At 27.8% G+C, this 16,122-nt stretch overlaps 1 protein-coding gene across 1 annotated transcript; it reads left to right on the forward strand.

The window, feature by feature from the left end:
* Positions 1–3,032: 3,032 nt before the first annotated feature.
* On the forward strand, positions 3,033–14,465 carry LOC130445263 (nuclear pore complex protein DDB_G0274915-like). Its single transcript, XM_056780825.1, has 31 exons — positions 3,033–3,191; positions 6,605–6,640; positions 6,798–6,833; positions 6,989–7,024; positions 7,182–7,240; positions 7,568–7,607; positions 7,761–7,796; positions 7,954–7,989; positions 8,147–8,182; positions 8,340–8,375; positions 8,824–8,859; positions 9,017–9,052; positions 9,402–9,437; positions 9,594–9,652; positions 10,749–10,788; positions 10,942–10,977; positions 11,133–11,168; positions 11,326–11,384; positions 11,710–11,749; positions 11,903–11,938; positions 12,287–12,322; positions 12,479–12,514; positions 12,672–12,707; positions 13,057–13,092; positions 13,249–13,284; positions 13,441–13,476; positions 13,633–13,668; positions 13,826–13,861; positions 14,017–14,052; positions 14,210–14,245; positions 14,403–14,465. Exons 1-31 carry the CDS (start codon positions 3,033–3,035, stop codon positions 14,463–14,465), a joined length of 1,347 nt encoding a protein of 448 aa, XP_056636803.1.
* The last annotated feature ends 1,657 nt before the right edge of the window (positions 14,466–16,122 follow it).

A 16,122-nucleotide genomic window follows, 5' to 3' on the forward strand; every position in this document is an offset into this window, starting at 1 on the left:
TTTTCAACCTTATTTTGAAACCCCAAAAGTATAGAGGTAAATTGATCCCAATCCCAATATTTTAGACACCTCTATACGTTTATGCTTTTTATCTGGGACATCCTGTATATTATATTCCACCAAATTCGTAACATCGTCTGTTGGAGCTCACTTAAAAAATTCATCAAACAATATAAAGCCTTTTATAATATTTATCAAGTATTATCTTCATTAATTGACGGCCTCTCGAAAATTTTGAATGAATAGAACGTTTTCTGAATTGGACGCACCTTATTTTACTTTGTTTATCGATTGTGTAAATGGAACGTGATTAAAAAAATTATGTAAAGTCATTAAAATAAAATAAATATGTAAATAACGAAGATCGTAGCTAATTTGTCTACATAGTCAATTAGAATGTCATTAAAAGTTCGTCAAATACGGTCAACGATTTGGTAATTACCGTACCCGACGTGACCTCTAACGGACATTTACATAAAAGAGAGTGAATTTTAACGAAACACGGGGTTGTAAAGGAGAAACTAAATTTTGGTAATACCATTTCGAAAAATATTTAATGAACAATAGATACACACAACCAAATTTATGTAGAATCGCCTTGTAAATAGAAATTTATTTACTAGTAAGAGTACGAGGGTTGCATGATTTATTTCGTACAACTTTTGATAATGAAGCAACAGAACAACATACACAAAAATATGTACAAAGCTAAGTCGCGCGTGTCGAATCTCTAGGAGCAGCGTCTCACTTGGGTTCACGTAATTAAGGAATAGAAGGGGATGGAATGAAATAATGTAAAAGGTAGAAGAACTTTGTATTGTAGGTTTTTCCTAATACGTTTACCAGGTGTAGCGAAGTTAACTTCATGTTAATAGGACTTCAAGGAGGTTATATAAGAAAGGTGACTTGGAATTCTTGAGTTCGAAGGATTATTGTATTATTGAGGAAGTTGTTTAGGGAAACGTTCGAAAAATGAAAAATGTCTACCTGTATTATGTATTTTTAAATGTGAGAACACAAGGCTAGGTCGCCACAACTTGTATACTGTTTTTATATTGAATTTATTCAGGTTAAGGCGAATTCTATTTTCGAATTTTGGAATAAAAATAATAATAAAAAAAAAGTTATAATACTGGTCATGAAACAGCGAAAATCTTTACAAAAAGAGATACGAATCGCCCTACTGCGAACTGAATAGTAAACAAAATGTCCAGGTTTGCATTAAATATTTAATTTTCATAATCAGTGAGTTATTTAAAAGTATAGATAAACAACAACAACACATTGGGATTCCTGGTTACTTAATTGAATAAAACTGAAAAAATTATATTTTTAAGTTCCAAATAAAGTTTTAAAGCAACAAATTCGTCTTCGTATTTAATTTTACTGAAATTATCTTCGCTTATTGTATTAAGTACAACCAAGGGACGATTCTTTCGGTCATTTTGTCTGTGATCAATGGATAGATGGATGGAAAGGTAAAATTTCTCCACAGTTTTCAATATCTCAGGATTTTTCATAAAATTTTGAAAACATTTTGCTGAATAACACGAATATGACATAAGGCAAGTTATTGCATCCATTTAAGTTGAAAATATCAATTCAAAATAACGAATTCAATATTAAATCAGAATCTGACTTCAACTTTTGTGGATTCTAAGGTGATTTCAAAACAAACATCTCGTTATTTTAGTAGAAACGTATAGAACCATATTCGAAACCCACGTAAAATACGAATATAGAAAATATGTAGGCTCAATGTATATATACTCGTTTTGCGAATCGGAAAAATATCAGTTTCGACCTTCGAAAAGGTATGTAGTTAATGGATTGCTTAAAATTTTATACCTGTCAATACAATTATAAATGTGATTGATTCTTGATCATTTGTATAAATCAAAAATCTACTACCTACTTTATAATTAAAATGTAAAGACATACCGAGTGAATCGATCATTATTTCGATCAACGTTTAGAGAATAAGAAGGAACTTTACTCAAAAATAAGTTACGTAACTTAAAATTAAATCAATGATTACATAAACTGCTAGTTTCGACGAGAAATTAAAACATACAACAGGCATAACAACTTCATATTTCATTGACTGCTTATAATGATTCCAAAATAATTTTTTTCCAATTAAAATCTTCTCTCTTTTATAATATCCTTTGATATATTTTCTCATCCTGGCTTTAGGTTGTCATTCCACCTCAACGTCTACAATCCTGTCAATTATTTTTCATTTTGCCTGCAGCACTTCTGGCACTGTTGTCGATCCCGAGCCTGGAAAAAAGAAGGATCAGAAGTTAGTTACGGATATGGGGACTGAATTAACAATGACAGTCAGGATTGCCAACTCCGGGCGACAAAAATCCGAGACAATAAATCCAACCTCTTGACATGTGACTGTTTTTATAGAGATGATTTATTTTTGTTTGTTTGCAATCTAGAAACAGAATTATCTCGAAATTCCTTGGATATAAATAAGCGATGGTTTAGCAGCAGCTAAGGTCAGTAAATGTTATTTATTAATTAATTTAGCGTATAAATAAATTACGCACGTTTAAATAAATGAAAATAAAAGTAACTAGAGTTTCGACATTGAAATGAATTTATTATCCCATCAAGTATTTGACGGTGAATATTCATGAAATTCTTAAATCGAACATAATTTTTAATATAAACAAAATTCTAATATCGATAACCATATTAAGACACACCTAATTTCCAAAATACTTAATACAAAATGTGGGCGTTCGTAAGAGGTCATTGCATGAGCCACTTCGAGAAATGTAAAAGAAAACCAGGTGCACTTGTCAATTATAATATTTAAACGACGCTATTTACTTTGCATAAAAGTAAATGAGCGCTTGTCAACGGACTCTTTTACATTTCAATCTTGTTTCTAATGACAAAATTATTGCAAAAATTACAAAACGAAAAAAATTACGAAATATCTAATGAAAATGCTAAATTACTACAGATTCAAGCTGAAAGAAAATGGATAGAATAAAAGAATGGGATGTAATAAAATGGAAAATGAAGATGGTAGTTATAATCCTATTGTAGATGTACACGGGAATCGAGAGACCAATGGGGCAGTGGTTTGGGATACTAGAACTAGTCTGAACACCACGAGGAACAATCTCTTGAAGGCTGAAAGACTGGCTTGCATATGTGCAACCGGAATCGTTAGATCGTGACCAACAGCTGCACTAGATGTGATTCAAAACCTCGCACCAATAACCAAACTTGAGATATGCCTTAGGACGAAATACCAAAAAAGTTTAGCTTTGAAAAAAAAATTCAACTTAATAATAAATTGATTAGAAAGCATCAGATAGAACTGGAATAGTAATAGAGCATTTTTCAAGCAGAAATTTATGCTTTAGAGCTTTAAGCTCAAATGTCATTAGATCTAAATTCCAAATTGGGACAGAAAAACCCTTCATAGGACCTGAACCCTTCTGTGGTATCATCTACAATAGAAAAAGCATTGGGAAAAATGTAGGTAGGGGTGAAACCAACCTAGAGGAACAGAGACTCTCCTGGAAAACTATTATAACCAGAGGAGATCCGCTGAATGCATCAGGTTAAGTAAAACCTAGGAATACTAACAGGTGTCTCCTTAATGAACACTCGCTAGAATAAGTACAGAATGCAATGTGCAGATTCTGTTCTGCAGAGGGGACTGGGAAGAAAAACAAATAATTAACAACCACGTTATAAATCAAAATTTGAAAATATGGAATTTTTAATAATAATAAACTACGATTCTCTAAATTTGAAAGCGAATAAGTGAATTGAGTCAGCAGATTTTGAGTTGAATAAGTGTCTAATGGCATTATTTCTATTGGATATCGAGATTCAGCTCACCATTCCTTATGGAGAACCAACTTCATTCCTTAAGAGCTGTTAATCATATAGTTAAGTGATTCAAAGTGTCCCTTATTTATAACTAGCCACATTAATTTTATCATCACCAATGAATAGTTTACATCAATTTTGTATATTGTCAACTATAACCCCATCTTCAATTATTTATTTTTATCTTATATTAATGTGACTCCTAACGACCTTAAATACCCTTATCTACCGATTTTATAATTATTATTGTATACGATAAGATTTAGTATTTAAGGTAGCTTGTACACTGATACTATGTTCTTAATAGTTTGACATTCGTCGAGTACGCTAGTCAGATGATTAAAATTAACTTTATTTATTTTTTTTGCTTAATAAATTGTTTTTTTGGGGGGGGGGGGTATTAAGTTGTGTTTTTTTTATATAATATGGTATAAATCATTTTATAAGTAACGCTTCGTATATTAGCAGGAATCTATAAACACATGTTCAATTAACACCTTCGCGATATTAAACGAGTTTTTTTTCTTTTCTGTATGTGTTTGTGAATCTTTAATGAACGTTCTAGAGACTAAAACGGAATATTACCAAGTAAATGTAAGTTGAAAAATCGGAATCCCACGTTTCTTACGAACGATGAAATATTGCAGTTTTCATACCGGTTCTACTGCTACCTACAGTATCATTTTTCGACTTGTATTTATTAGAATGATTGTATGTAGGCTAAATACTTTATTGGGAGAAAAAATTTAAAGAAAAAACGACGCCATTCGTCTATATCTAAATCATATGTAACATATAAGTTTTCATCGTTAATTAATTTTTAAACGTCCCGGTAGATATCGTATATTTAGAGTATAAAACGAGAGTGTTGTTTCACGTACAGGGTTAGGCTTAATTACGACTTTTAAAAAACATTTTTTATATATTTTATATACTATTTTTTTAAATATGACGTTATCGGGTAATATTTTAAATGCAATACCCTGTATCTATCATTTTTTTGGTAGATATGATATTACTGATAACAATTTTTGAGGTTCAATTGTGAGTACTAATATTAATATAACAAGTGTGCCGATAAATGTTTTTTTGTGGCACCCGCATTTTAAAAGATATTTATAATTAGAATATTATTAATTAAGCCGGAGCTGAGTAGACGTGAAAGAATCACTTTATTATAATACAATTGCTTTTGGAAATACAAAGAAATCGTTACATGAGACCGATGATTTTTTTAATGATCCTGACGGAATTCCTCATATTTCAAAATGTAAAGTATCTCGAAATTTGAGATAATTTAATAAGACGGGTGTTTTGACATAATAATTTTTCATTTAAATTTATAAACATTTCACAAATGTAACCCATACAGAAATACAATCTCTTGTGTGTAATTCCGTTCTTTATTTTCACCCTCCATTATACTAATATTAATGTAACTGTGAAAAGTCATAAATTTAGCTACTAAAATATTGAAAGTTTATTATATTCATTTATGATACACGATTTTAATGGGGACCTACATAATAGATTATTGATTCCGGGTGTCCCTTGAACGTCTACTGATTTTGTTAATGCAGCGGAATGTAAAAAATAAAAATTTTCTATAGAACATTTGATGTCGAGTCATCAATATTTTTTATATAAATTAATCAAATCAAAATTTGTGTCCTATTAAATAAAAGTGAGTTTTCAAAAGAAGATTCGTATTTCGTTCGTTTAAATATCGAAAAAATGTCATCGGAATTAAAAATAGATATTTTTTTTGTCGATACAAGCACCTACGCACAAAATTTTTTGTATAAAGTAGTACGACTTTAATAAATAACCAAATTGCCTACGAGATAATCTTAAAAGTATTTAGAATGTCGTTTGATTCGTCGATATATTATACAGATTATTTGATGTCAGCAAAAACCTACGTTTTCATTTTAATATTATTTTGGGAAGTATCGCATTGCCGAAAATCTCTTTAAGCGTGAAATAGTCGTTAACACGGTTATTTTTCTTTTATAACGCCAAGACTTTCGACTATCAGTTTGTGGTTAATTATTTTGTTTTGCATAACAGAAATTTTTGATTATTGAGGGGGTCAATTCGAAAATTGAGCCAGACACAATGCAAAAAAAAAATAATAATTCAACTAACGTACTGGACGAAAATCAAACTATTAAGAACCCTTACAAACTGCCTTAAACACTAAATCCTTCTGCGTACAAAAGCTGTAACTAATAATAGAAATGGATATTTATGGATGATACAGAGAATATAAAATAAAATTAAGTAATTTGATACGTTAATGGTACTTCAAGTGTCTATGGTACACTTGGAATCGCTTAACTATGAGGTTGGTTCACATTAGGTCAGTGTACAAGTTGCCTTAAGTAATAAATCTTAACGTATACAATAATATTCGGTAGACAAGTTATGGTGCTTCACAGTTACATTAATATAGGACGAAAATTAGGTAACTCGAGATGATTCATTAATGGAGGGAGAAATAAGGGACACTTTGTATCCCTTATGTATGATGAACAGATCCTAATGGTTCCCATCAGGATTGGTGAGATAATTCACTGAGGTAAGTAATTACTACCATAAAAAGTAATTCCTGTTGGATTATTCCATTTTATGCCTTTTTTTCATAATTATTATCATTGATATCATTTATAAATCGTCCTCATTATCATTATAGACAGATTTTAACATGTTTTGAACTTCTTTTATCATTTTTTAGACTCTATTTGGTGTTAAAGATTCTAGTTCCACTACAGTAAGTAATTACTGCCATAAAAAGTAATTCCTGTTGGATTATTCCATTTTATGCCTTTTTTTCATAATTATTATCATTGATATCATTTATAAATCGTCCTCATTATCATTATAGACAGATTTTAACATGTTTTGAACTTCTTTTATCATTTTTTTAGACTCTATTTGGTGTTAAAGATTCAAGTTCCACTACAGTAAATAATTATTGCCATAAAAAGTAATTCCTGTTGGATTATTCCATTTTATGCCTTTTTTCATAATTATTATCATTGATATCATTTATAAATCGTCCTCATTATCATTATAGACAGATTTTAACATGTTTTGAACTTCTTTTATCATTTTTTAGACTCTATTTGGTGTTAAAGATTCTAGTTCCACTACAGTAAGTAATTACTGCCATAAAAAGTAATTCCTGTTGGATTATTCCATTTTATGCCTTTTTTTCATAATTATTATCATTGATATCATTTATAAATCGTCCTCATTATCATTATAGACAGATTTTAACATGTTTTGAACTTCTTTTATCATTTTTTTAGACTCTATTTGGTGTTAAAGATTCAAGTTCCACTACAGAAAGTAATTACTGCCATAAAAAGTAATTCCTGTTGGATTATTCCATTTTATGCCTTTTTTTCATAATTATTATCATTGATATCATTTATAAATCGTCCTCATTATCATTATAGACAGATTTTAACATGTTTTGAACTTCTTTTATCATTTTTTTAGACTCTATTTGGTGTTAAAGATTCTAGTTCCACTACAGTAAATAATTACTGCCATAAAAAGTAATTCCTATTGGATTATTCCATTTTATGCCTTTTTTTCATAATTATTATCATTGATATCATTTATAAATCGTCCTCATTATCATTATAGACAGATTTTAACATGTTTTGAACTTCTTTTATCATTTTTTTAGACTCTATTTGGTGTTAAAGATTCAAGTTCCACTACAGAAAGTAATTACTGCCATAAAAAGTAATTCCTGTTGGATTATTCCATTTTATGCCTTTTTTTCATAATTATTATCATTGATATCATTTATAAATCGTTCTCATTATCGTTATAGACAGATTTTAACATGTTTTGAACTTCCTTTATCATTTTTTTAGACTCTATTTGGTGTTAAAGATTCTAGTTCCACTACAGTAAATAATTATTGCCATAAAAAGTAATTCCTGTTGGATTATTCCATTTTATGCCTTTTTTTCATAATTATTATCATTGATATCATTTATAAATCGTCCTCATTATCATTATAGACAGATTTTAACATGTTTTGAGCTTCTTTTATCATTTTTTTAGACTCTATTTGGTGTTAAAGATTCTAGTTCCACTGCAGTAAGTAATTACTGCCATAAAAAGTAATTCCTGTTGGATTATTCCATTTTATGCCTTTTTTTCATAATTATTATCATTGATATCATTTATAAATCGTCCTCATTATCGTTATAGACAGATTTTAACATGTTTTGAACTTCCTTTATCATTTTTTTAGACTCTATTTGGTGTTAAAGATTCTAGTTCCACTACAGTAAATAATTATTGCCATAAAAAGTAATTCCTGTTGGATTATTCCATTTTATGCCTTTTTTTCATAATTATTATCATTGATATCATTTATAAATCGTCCTCATTATCATTATAGACAGATTTTAACATGTTTTGAGCTTCTTTTATCATTTTTTTAGACTCTATTTGGTGTTAAAGATTCTAGTTCCACTGCAGTAAGTAATTACTGCCATAAAAAGTAATTCCTGTTGGATTATTCCATTTTATGCCTTTTTTTCATAATTATTATCATTGATATCATTTATAAATCGTCCTCATTATCATTATAGACAGATTTTAACATGTTTTGAGCTTCTTTTATCATTTTTTTAGACTCTATTTGGTGTTAAAGATTCAAGTTCCACTACAGAAAGTAATTACTGCCATAAAAAGTAATTCCTGTTGGATTATTCCATTTTATGCCTTTTTTTCATAATTATTATCATTGATATCATTTATAAATCGTCCTCATTATCGTTACAGACAGATTTTAACATGTTTTGAACTTCCTTTATCATTTTTTTAGACTCTATTTGGTGTTAATTGATATCATTTATAAATCGTCCTCATTATCGTTATAGACAGATTTTAACATGTTTTGAACTTCCTTTATCATTTTTTTAGACTCTATTTGGTGTTAAAGATTCTAGTTCCACTACAGTAAATAATTATTGCCTTAAAAAGTAATTCCTGTTGGATTATTCCATTTTATGCCTTTTTTTCATAATTATTATCATTGATATCATTTATAAATCGTCCTCATTATCATTATAGACAGATTTTAACATGTTTTGAGCTTCTTTTATCATTTTTTTAGACTCTATTTGCTGTTAAAGATTCTAGTTCCACTGCAGTAAGTAATTACTGCCATAAAAAGTAATTCCTGTTGGATTATTCCATTTTATGCCTTTTTTTCATAATTATTATCATTGATATCATTTATAAATCGTCCTCATTATCATTATAGACAGATTTTAACATGTTTTGAGCTTCTTTTATCATTTTTTTAGACTCTATTTGGTGTTAAAGATTCAAATTCCACTACAGAAAGTAATTACTGCCATAAAAAGTAATTCCTGTTGGATTATTCCATTTTATGCCTTTTTTTCATAATTATTATCATTGATATCATTTATAAATCGTCCTCATTATCATTGTAGACAGATTTTAACATGTTTTGAACTTCTTTTATCATTTTTTAGACTCTATTTGGTGTTAAAGATTCTAGTTCCACTACAGTAAATAATTATTGCCATAAAAAGTAATTCCTGTTGGATTATTCCATTTTATGCCTTTTTTCATAATTATTATCATTGATATCATTTATAAATCGTCATCATTATCATTATAGACAGATTTTAACATGTTTTGAACTTCTTTTATCATTTTTTTAGACTCTATTTGGTGTTAAAGATTCAAGTTCCACTACAGAAAGTAATTATTGCCATAAAAAGTAATTCCTGTTGGATTATTCCATTTTATGCCTTTTTTTCATAATTATTATCATTGATATCATTTATAAATCGTCCTCATTATCATTATAGACAGATTTTAACATGTTTTGAGCTTCTTTTATCATTTTTTTAGACTCTATTTGGTGTTAAAGATTCAAGTTCCACTACAGAAAGTAATTACTGCCATAAAAAGTAATTCCTGTTGGATTATTACATCTCATGCCTTTTTTTCATAATTATTATCATTGATATCATTTATAAATCGTCCTCATTATCATTATAGACAGATTTTAACATGTTTTGAACTTCCTTTATCATTTTTTTAGACTCTATTTGGTGTTAAAGATTCTAGTTCCACTACAGTAAATAATTATTGCCATAAAAAGTAATTCCTGTTGGATTATTCCATTTTATGCCTTTTTTCATAATTATTATCATTGATATCATTTATAAATCGTCATCATTATCATTATAGACAGATTTTAACATGTTTTGAACTTCTTTTATCATTTTTTTAGACTCTATTTGGTGTTAAAGATTCAAGTTCCACTACAGAAAGTAATTATTGCCATAAAAAGTAATTCCTGTTGGATTATTCCATTTTATGCCTTTTTTTCATAATTATTATCATTGATATCATTTATAAATCGTCCTCATTATCATTATAGACAGATTTTAACATGTTTTGAGCTTCTTTTATCATTTTTTTAGACTCTATTTGGTGTTAAAGATTCAAGTTCCACTACAGAAAGTAATTACTGCCATAAAAAGTAATTCCTGTTGGATTATTACATCTCATGCCTTTTTTTCATAATTATTATCATTGATATCATTTATAAATCGTCCTCATTATCATTATAGACAGATTTTAACATGTTTTGAACTTCCTTTATCATTTTTTTAGACTCTATTTGGTGTTAAAGATTCTAGTTCCACTACAGTAAATAATTATTGCCATAAAAAGTAATTCCTGTTGGATTATTCCATTTTATGCCTTTTTTCATAATTATTATCATTGATATCATTTATAAATCGTCCTCATTATCATTATAGACAGATTTTAACATGTTTTGAACTTCTTTTATCATTTTTTAGACTCTATTTGGTGTTAAAGATTCAAGTTCCACTACAGAAAGTAATTACTGCCATAAAAAGTAATTCCTGTTGGATTATTACATTTCATGCCTTTTTTTCATAATTATTATCATTGATATCATTTATAAATCGTCCTCATTATCATTATAGACAGATTTTAACATGTTTTGAACTTCTTTTATCATTTTTTTAGACTCTATTTGGTGTTAAAGATTCAAGTTCCACTACAGTAAATAATTATTGCCATAAAAAGTAATTCCTGTTGGATTATTCCATTTTATGCCTTTTTTCATAATTATTATCATTGATATCATTTATAAATCGTCCTCATTATCATTATAGACAGATTTTAACATGTTTTGAACTTCTTTTATCATTTTTTAGACTCTATTTGGTGTTAAAGATTCTAGTTCCACTACAGTAAGTAATTACTGCCATAAAAAGTAATTCCTGTTGGATTATTCCACTTTATGCCTTTTTTTCATAATTATTATCATTGATATCTTTTATAAATCGTCCTCATTATCATTATAGACAGATTTTAACATGTTTTGAACTTCTTTTATCATTTTTTTAGACTCTATTTGGTGTTAAAGATTCAAGTTCCACTACAGAAAGTAATTACTGCCATAAAAAGTAATTCCTGTTGGATTATTACATTTCATGCCTTTTTTTCATAATTATTATCATTGATATCATTTATAAATCGTCCTCATTATCATTATAGACAGATTTTAACATGTTTTGAACTTCCTTTATCATTTTTTTAGACTCTATTTGGTGTTAAAGATTCTAGTTCCACTACAGTAAATAATTATTGCCATAAAAAGTAATTCCTGTTGGATTATTCCATTTTATGCCTTTTTTCATAATTATTATCATTGATATCATTTATAAATCGTCCTCATTATCATTATAGACAGATTTTAACATGTTTTGAACTTCTTTTATCATTTTTTAGACTCTATTTGGTGTTAAAGATTCAAGTTCCACTACAGAAAGTAATTACTGCCATAAAAAGTAATTCCTGTTGGATTATTACATTTCATGCCTTTTTTTCATAATTATTATCATTGATATCATTTATAAATCGTCCTCATTATCATTATAGACAGATTTTAACATGTTTTGAACTTCCTTTATCATTTTTTTAGACTCTATTTGGTGTTAAAGATTCTAGTTCCACTACAGTAAATAATTATTGCCATAAAAAGTAATTCCTGTTGGATTATTCCATTTTATGCATTTTTTCATAATTATTATCATTGATATCATTTATAAATCGTCCTCATTATCATTATAGACAGATTTTAACATGTTTTGAACTTCGTTTATCATTTTTTTAGACTCTATTTGGTGTTAAAGATTCAAATTCCACTACAGAAAGTAATTACTGCCATAAAAAGTAATTCCTATTGGATTATTCCATTTTATGCCTTTTTTCATAATTATTATCATTGATATCATTTATAAATCGTCCTCATTATCATTATAGACAGATTTTAACATGTTTTGAGCTTCTTTTATCATTTTTTTAGACTCTATTTGGTGTTAAAGATTCTAGTTCCACTACAGTAAGTAATTACTGCCATAAAAAGTAATTCCTGTTGGATTATTACATTTCATGCCTTTTTTTCATAATTATTATCATTGATATCATTTATAAATCGTCCTCATTATCGTTATAGACAGATTTTAACATGTTTTCAACTTCCTTTATCATTTTTTAGACTCTATTTGGTGTTAAAGATTCTAGTTCCACTACAGTAAGTAATTACTGCCATAAAAAGTAATTCCTGTTGGATTATTCCATTTTATGCCTTTTTTTTCATAATTATTATCATTGATATCATTTATAAATCGTCCTCATTATCATTATAGACAGATTTTAACATGTTTTGAACTTCTTTTATCATTTTTTAGACTCTATTTGGTGTTAAAGATTCTAGTTCCACTACAGTAAGTAATTACTGCCATAAAAAGTAATTCCTGTTGGATTATTCCATTTTATGCCTTTTTTTCATAATTATTATCATTGATATCATTTATAAATCGTCCTCATTATCATTATAGACAGATTTTAACATGTTTTGAACTTCGTTTATCATTTTTTTAGACTCTATTTGGTGTTAAAGATTCAAATTCCACTACAGAAAGTAATTACTGCCATAAAAAGTAATTCCTATTGGATTATTCCATTTTATGCCTTTTTTCATAATTATTATCATTGATATCATTTATAAATCGTCCTCATTATCATTATAGACAGATTTTAACATGTTTTGAGCTTCTTTTATCATTTTTTTAGACTCTATTTGGTGTTAAAGATTCTAGTTCCACTACAGTAAGTAATTACTGCCATAAAAAGTAATTCCTGTCGGATTATTACATTTCATGCCTTTTTTTCATAATTATTATCATTGATATCATTTATAAATCGTCCTCATTATCGTTATAGACAGATTTTAACATGTTTTCAACTTCCTTTATCATTTTTTAGACTCTATTTGGTGTTAAAGATTCTAGTTCCACTACAGTAAGTAATTACTGCCATAAAAAGTAATTCCTGTTGGATTATTCCATTTTATGCCTTTTTTTCATAATTATTATCATTGATATCATTTATAAATCGTCCTCATTATCATTATAGACAGATTTTAACATGTTTTGAACTTCTTTTATCATTTTTTAGACTCTATTTGGTGTTAAAGATTCTAGTTCCACTACAGTAAGTAATTACTGCCATAAAAAGTAATTCCTGTTGGATTATTCCATTTTATGCCTTTTTTTCATAATTATTATCATTGATATCATTTATAAATCGTCCTCATTATCATTATAGACAGATTTTAACATGTTTTGAACTTCTTTTATCATTTTTTAGACTCTATTTGGTGTTAAAGATTCTAGTTCCACTACAGTAAGTAATTACTGCCATAAAAAGTAATTCCTGTTGGATTATTCCATTTTATGCCTTTTTTTCATAATTATTATCATTGATATCATTTATAAATCGTCCTCATTATCATTATAGACAGATTTTAACATGTTTTGAACTTCTTTTATCATTTTTTTAGACTCTATTTGGTGTTAAAGATTCAAGTTCCACTACAGTAAGTAATTACCGCCATAAAAAGTAATTCCTGTTGGATTATTACATTTCATGCCTTTTTTTCATAATTATTATCATTGATATCATTTATAAATCGTCCTCATTATCATTATAGACAGATTTTAACATGTTTTGAACTTCTTTTATCATTTTTAGACTCTATTTGGTGTTAAAGATTCTAGTTCCACTACAGTAAGTAATTACTGCCATAAAAAGTAATTCCTGTTGGATTATTCCATTTTATGCCTTTTTTTCATAATTATTATCATTGATATCATTTATAAATCGTCCTCATTATCATTATAGACAGATTTTAACATGTTTTGAGCTTCTTTTATCATTTTTTTAGACTCTATTTGGTGTTAAAGATTCTAGTTCCACTACAGTAAGTAATTACTGCCATAAAAAGTAATTCCTGTTGGATTATTACATTTCATGCCTTTTTTTCATAATTATTATCATTGATATCATTTATAAATCGTCCTCATTATCATTATAGACAGATTTTAACATGTTTTGAACTTCTTTTATCATTTTTTTAGACTCTATTTGGTGTTAAAGATTCTAGTTCCACTACAGTAAATAATTATTGCCATAAAAAGTAATTCCTGTTGGATTATTCCATTTTATGCCTTTTTTCATAATTATTATCATTGATATCATTTATAAATCGTCCTCATTATCATTATAGACAGATTTTAACATGTTTCATTTTTTTACCTCTATTTGGTGTTGAAGATTCAAGTTCCACTCAAATTTATGCCTTTTTTCATAATTATTATCATTAATATCACTTATATAACGTTTTCTTATCTTCACAAACATATTTTTGAGTTTTTTTCAGCATTTTTCTTATCTCTGGGTTAATGTTAAACATCCATAAATAACAATTTGTGATCAATTGAAAGTTTTTTGTTACACCCTGTAGAATTTTTCACACATCACGTTACTTCTAAAACTTTTCCCTATATAGAATTTTTCGATCGTTTTTCAAGCAATTTTCCATTCCAAAAAATTGATGTGACATATTTCATAACAATCAAATATCTTTATCCAAATAAAGTAGAGAATTTTTTTTATTCACTCTGTTACACATTTATCAAAATTAAATTTCGATTCGTGGGTTGATATTTTGGAGAAAGGCGGGTACCAAATTTATTAAGTTAACTGTATTCACTTGATGACTGGTCTTTCAAATAATTAATAATTATGTTAATATTGTAGAGATGGCGATAATCTTTTGTTTCGTATAACTGATATATTAGTTAAAAAGTGATACTTTCCATCTCTATTCGAAATTACTAATCGGTCGAAATATTTTATTGACGGCAGGTCATCAATCTTTTTATTGTTCAAATATCTAAGAGGCCCACGAATATTCAACTATCCTACTATCGAAATAAAAAAAAATATATTTTTGTATGGTCCTCGTATATATTAACGTTTTTATTCGAATTTTTGTTACTGATAAATAAAATAATGTCGTAGTCGAAGTAATAAAAATTGAGTAAAACATGATGATAATAATAAGAGGCAAGCCTTTACCTATATAAGGTAACTATCACCACCTCCGCGCTTAAAACCCACCGCCTCCGGATTTTAAATCAGTTAAAAGCAAAAACATCCACTCAGGCCGATCCAAATCAGATGCAAATTCCTACGCGTGTTTCAAATCACCAATATAGTCAAATAGGTGTTTAAATAACTACCTGCATTTTCCTTATTGGTATCTTTTTGTCTTTTGTCTTCTTCATTTTATTTTTTTTTTAACGAAACCGCCTACATCACGACATAAATATTCGATTGTACATTTTTATGAGAAAATTAATGTAGCAAGTGAATTTTGAACTATAAAGCCATAGACTACGAGGTTTATCCAAAAAAATTGAGCATCCAGTGATTAAAAGTTCTACACTCGTCCACAAACGTAAACGACGAAGCGGGTCAAGTTCTATTATGTTAATAAAATCTAAGGTTTCGCTGATGCAGTAAATACAATTATTAGAAGAACAATTTAAAACAACGACAATTTCTTTATATTGTTTTTATAACTTATTTACAACATGTTGTGGCAATTTTTTATAAAATCAATTTCTAATTAGAGATTTCAAGCATTCTGGATACGATTAAAGTGTATATAAACAAGCCGCAGATGAGAGCAATTAATATGGTGTCATCTCGAATATAAGTAGATAAGTAAACAATGAATTTAAATAAATTAGACAGAAGTGTTTAGTGTATAGTTTAGTGAATAGTGTTAAT

This window comes from Diorhabda sublineata, chromosome 6 (assembly GCF_026230105.1).
Source record: "Diorhabda sublineata isolate icDioSubl1.1 chromosome 6, icDioSubl1.1, whole genome shotgun sequence".
Taxonomy (NCBI): Eukaryota; Metazoa; Arthropoda; class Insecta; order Coleoptera; family Chrysomelidae; genus Diorhabda; species Diorhabda sublineata.